Source organism: Homalodisca vitripennis, unplaced genomic scaffold (assembly GCF_021130785.1).
Source record: "Homalodisca vitripennis isolate AUS2020 unplaced genomic scaffold, UT_GWSS_2.1 ScUCBcl_10752;HRSCAF=19760, whole genome shotgun sequence".
Classification (NCBI taxonomy): Eukaryota; Metazoa; Arthropoda; class Insecta; order Hemiptera; family Cicadellidae; genus Homalodisca; species Homalodisca vitripennis.
In genome coordinates, this window is record NW_025786866.1 from 964 (window position 1) to 6,402 (window position 5,439).

The 5,439-nt window shown below is 32.8% G+C and overlaps 1 protein-coding gene across 1 annotated transcript; it reads left to right on the forward strand.

Moving 5' to 3' along the window:
• Positions 1–203: 203 nt before the first annotated feature.
• On the forward strand, positions 204–4,742 carry LOC124374871 (serine/threonine-protein phosphatase 4 regulatory subunit 3-like). Its single transcript, XM_046833016.1, has 3 exons — positions 204–400; positions 484–641; positions 4,359–4,742. The coding sequence occupies exons 1-3, from the start codon at positions 295–297 to the stop codon at positions 4,446–4,448; spliced, it is 354 nt and encodes a 117-aa protein (XP_046688972.1). The 5' UTR covers positions 204–294; the 3' UTR covers positions 4,449–4,742.
• The last annotated feature ends 697 nt before the right edge of the window (positions 4,743–5,439 follow it).

The window sequence follows — 5,439 nt, forward strand, 5'->3', positions numbered from 1 at the left end:
ATAATTGCCCATAGTCGAGATTAAGCCTCTGAATACAACTGTTATTGTTAAATAAGCAAAATGAAAGAATAACAGTATGCTCATTGGATAGTGAGGGGATATTTTGCTGGTCCCTGATTCAGTGGTGATATGGAAGTCATCTTTATATATTTGGTGTCCATGCATCATAAACTAATTTTCCAATCAGTTAAACATGTCTTGGGTTAATTTGAAACATATTTTGCAGTGTGCCGTCAATACTGAGGAACAACAGGTACCGGAGGGGACCAGCGGCAGTTGGAAGAGGAAGAGGAGATGTGGTTCAATGAGGACGATGACTTTGATGACGGAGAGGCAGTGGTGCCTGCCAACACCAGCAACATCATCAACAAGAAATTGTCCTCTGAACTGGACTCAATAGGTACAATAAAAGTCCAACTATCTCATTCTAATGACATTACAACAAATGTAAATAGACTTCTTACATTTGGTTTTATTGTGCAGGAAAAGCAATCGATAAGAAAAGTGAAGGTAGTAGTGGGAAACTGTTTGGAAGCGGACCAAAATCGCCAATTTTAAACAACAACTTAAACAGCATTACAGGGTCCAGTCCCCTGAGTCCTTCGCAAGGAGACGTTAAATGTGCGGCACTTTTTAAAAAGGTAAGTGAAATATTATTAAGTGGGCTATTATTTAATTCATAGGTTACAATACACTCATATCTACAAGTTATAATATTATTTTAATTTTTGTAAATTACATTCCATTGGATTTGTCAGATCCACTTTGGTTACATATATAAATATTAATGATATCAGTTAGTTTTTCCAACAATTACAATTGTGACAAACGTTTCTAATAAGCCAGTTAGTTTAAACACTTGTCTGTTTTACTTGCTTAAGGTATGTTTGGATTGAAGAGGTAGAAGCTGTAATTTCTGAGTGATAATAGTTAATTCACTGCTATTAGAAGTTTCCGTTGATATAGCAAATTTATAGAGTCGTATAACACCTTGCAGAGTCTGGTACTACCACTAGATTGCCTTTGTACCAGATTTTAAAATAGCTGTTAGCAATTACTCACATTTAATGATAACTCCCAATGGGAAAATGTAATTTATCTCTGACTTTTAAACATATTGTTAAACACAATATATCGTTGAAAGTTTTTAAAATAATGTACTTGGGCATCAATACATGACTGCCAACACTCCCTGGAAATCGGCTGTTGTTTACCTCTTTAAATTGACTCTTGAACAGACCTGATCAGCTCGATTCTGTGAACTACTTCAACACCCACACAGCACCTTTCATGTTATCTTGAGCTTTAGAAATAAAAAGAAAAGCTTTGGTGCTATCATCAGGGTTTTACTGTGGCTGTAGTAAAGACTGCAACATCCAGACTATGTAAGCAGTCACTACAATGTCAATATGGACTGGTTTTGTCATGTTCTTTTTCAGTAATTGGCAATCTCCGGTTGTTTCTATTTGATAGCTCTGTGTAGACACATATAACTTCCTTTTGTGTCAACAGTTGTGATAGGGACAACTGTTTGAGTACTTTGTCCCAAAGCTACAAATTCTTTGTGTCAACACTGGTCAAGAAAAATAATGAACATTGTCTTGGACTTGGACATTTTTGCTTTCTTGTGCCACTGCAAAACTTGGCCTTGGTTGCAGGGTTCTACTAGAAAACCTAGGATCTAGTATTATTTTGTTTAGTATTATATAGTTTCCTACTATTATTATTTTGTATGCAAAGTTCTATTTACTTTCTAAATGCTCCAACATCTTACAGAAAATAATTCGTTGCTGTTATTTACTTGTTCCTGTCTTACTAATTGATACATAAAACAAATTACCTTTCAACCGTAAAGTCTATGATAAAACAGTACAACATTTTATTTTTTTCATGAAGCTACTTGTCTGTGCTGCATTGTGACTGAAATCACTCAACCTGCCTTGAACTATTAAACATTTTTGACATTAACCCATTGTGGATTTCTGATGAAATATCTCGTCATGCAATAAAGCTAGCTAAGTGACACAGCGATAGCTAAGGTCGCAAAGGCAATCTGCTTTGAATTTTACCTTCTAATAATTATAATCACGATTACTAGAAATACACAGTAAGGGGCCACAAGGTGGATGTGCTGTAGACGTGTGACGGCACTGTATCAAGCCATTTTTGTCTGCCTTGCACCACCACTACAATAGTTTGAAGATTTATCACTGTTGCTTAATATCTTAAGTAATTTCTATAACATATAAATATGCAATACATTGTATTATTATCGATTTAATAAAACTATACAAACACACCTTAAAAAGGCATTACCTAAATATTAATAACGTAGTTGGTACCAAGGAGTACAAATGGTTGATACTCAGTTTCCTGTTGCTAATCCAAGAGAATAAATAAGAAAGTAATTAATATAGAGTAGACATTTTTGATGAGTTTAAGACAGCTGGCAGCTTGCTCCAGTAACGTCTCGCCACAATATGTGTGACCCCTACTGTGAATTCTAGTAGACTGCTTGAGCATCATTACCAGGCTACTGAATGTTTTTTAATGATCTTTCTTTAGTTTCCTCAAACGTGTTTGTAAATATTCTATAGATTGCAGTTGTATGTAGAAGTTGAAGATCAGCTATTTTTACAACAGAAACTATATTTTCATTTGCGGTATCAATTGCGGGAAAATTTATGATTGTCCAGTATTTATTGAATTTGATCAGTATTTATTAAAGAGTGCTAGTGAGAGTAGTGGCGTAGACAGTGACAATCAAGATATAGTGATTTACAAGATAAGAAATGTAACAATAGTTCATGAAGCAATATATTATATATCTTAAAAGTATATGGATGAAAATATATCTAACTTTGTACAAGAATCCAGTTCAATGTAGAAGTAAGTTGAGTATTAACAATGGGTGGTTTTGATGCAGCATGGTACTACTATTATGCTGATAAAATGTAAATTAATTTTGCACCTGTTGAGGCATGTGCCTACAAATTGATCCGCAATGGTTTACTTAACCGAAATATAAAATGAAAGAAAATACATTTATTTCCAGCCATAAAAGACACATTAAACATCCATAGTATCTAAATATAGAAAAAGATCCTCGCATGGGTCGTAACCTGTGCACGAGAATTGAGTCAAATCAGTCCACATTTAGTTAACTAAATGATATATTTAAAATAATTAACATCAAGTTTACACATTCTTTATTTTTGAAGTGGAATTAACAGAAGCAATATATCTGGCCGTGTACGGACTGTGCCTCTAACTATATCAAGGTACAAATATACAAAAAAAGGTAGTAAAATTACAGTCCATTAAGGGCATAAATAGTTTTGGACCTACTTAACTCATTTTCAAATAGCAAACATTCCACGCACGTTGATTTCAGAAACAGACACAATCACAAGGTTTACCTAAGTACCACCTAATTTACAATACATCAATACTTCCTATCACACACACAAGCACAAACACGTGCACGCAAACAGGCACACACACAAACACAGGCTGACAAAGACAGACACCCACGCACAAACTACCAAGTACGTAAGTACCCTGGCATTTATGTTGGCTTGTACGTGGACTTACAGGCATTATCAATCCTTGTTCTACCTAATTCTACTAGCCAATTATTAACTATTTTTCTTATATGAATAGTAGAAAATATTCCATAAAATTAGATATTCAGTATATTTGGTATCTTATGTATATGCCACTAATTATTTTAGTATCATTTCTTCTTGTAAATAACTTATTGGGGCCAAACATAACCTTTCCAAATAAATCATTAATTGGTGGTTATTTGTGTAAAGGGAGAAAAACTAAAAATATTATGAGAATTTTCATTAAAATATTTGCCTCCTAACTGCTAAAAACCAATTTTCAGAATTTCCTGGACAAGTATTACAAAATTCTTTGTATTAAATAGCAATTTTAATCACCCGTTTACTTCATGCATTTATTTTATTCATTTAGTAAACTATCTTCCAAAATAAACTTACAGCTTTAGTTTTATAAATAATATAGAATTGGGATATGTTTTCTTGTTATTCACAAAAAGCTATGGAGTTAAATTTTCTGTACTAACTACAAAGAAAAGTAAACATTTATAAAAGGCTAATGAACAAAAGTACTGAACACACTGAATGTAACAAAGTTGGGCTTGACAAGTTATGATTAGTCTGTGTAGATTAATTAAAACATTTCCAACTACTCAAGGTTTCTTGTATTCAGGGTTGTAAATTATGTTATTATTGTTTTAATGTGTGACATGTTTTTGAAAATAATGTTCCTTTTGAAAAAAAAATATTACAGTTTTATAACTTTGTGTTAACTGATCAATGTTGATGCAGGCCCTGGTCGATTACGAGGGTGATTCGGACGAGGACGAGGAGGAAGGGGGGGAACTACTTCCATCGCCGAAACGAGCAAGGTTCTCCTAGAATGGATGTGTTAATTTTTTTTATAAACGGTTTTTAAATTTATTTTATTTATGTGGTACACAGTGATGAAATTTAAAATTATATTGTCAATAAAGTGAGCTGCTATATAGTTTTTATAGCCTGAAAGACAATTATTTATAAATTAATAATACTCATATGTGGAACGAATTTGTAAATACTTAAATAGGATAACTTTATGTATGCAAGTCCAGTGTCTGTGTAAAGAGATCATTGTGAGCTATATAGATCATCTTGTTTATATCTGTGCGGAATAAAATCCTTGTGACTGTTGGATTTATTTTTTTGTATGATTTACCTTGGTCCCTTCCTATGGATTCTTCGCTCTACTTTCAATTGATTACAGACCATACCATCCCAATTTATTTGTTTGATAATATATTTTTGTCACGCAATAATATAATCATAACTAAATAGATTTGTACTAGTCATTTAGTTTTATCGAATAAAAGTTTTATATTTGACTTTTAATTGTTTTTATTTCACCATCTGTAATGAGAATTTTATTGTTATGCATGGTGTGTTCGAAAACTAATGGGAATTTTTAAGTTTCATGGGTTTGGGGAGTCCGATTGACAAGATTTTTTAAATTATATTGGTACTCATGTTTCTGAAGCATAATAACATTTCCAGCTAGCTGTATTCATTGTTTACTTTTCCAGTGACAGCTGCTAAGTTTAGATGTGTTTAATGAACTCTGTGATTTTCTCTTGTTAATAAAAGAATGGTTCAAATCATTTGTATCAAGTATTCTGTGAAAAAATAAAGTGTAACGGGGAATCTTAACAAATGCCTATGGTGAGTCTACTATGAGCAAAACAAGGGTTTATGAGTGGTATAAATGTTTCAAAGATGACGTAAAGACAATGAAGATGACGAACAATCCAGATGCCCCAGCAGTTGTTTATCAACAATGGATAAAAAAACTAAACAAGTGGAAGAAATGGTTATGAACAGATCACCATATTACAAT

What these genes read in the sequence shown, in the direction of transcription:
- LOC124374871 (XM_046833016.1), top strand. Translation starts at nt 295, where the DNA reads ATGTGGTTCAATGAGGACGATGACTTTGATGACGGAGAGGCAGTGGTG. An exon ending in CTCTGAACTGGACTCAATAG is followed by an intron (nt 401 to 483) that starts GTACAATAAAAG and finishes TTTATTGTGCAG; the next exon opens with GAAAAGCAATCGATAAGAAA. An exon ending in GTGCGGCACTTTTTAAAAAG is followed by an intron (nt 642 to 4,358) that starts GTAAGTGAAATA and finishes ATGTTGATGCAG; the next exon opens with GCCCTGGTCGATTACGAGGG.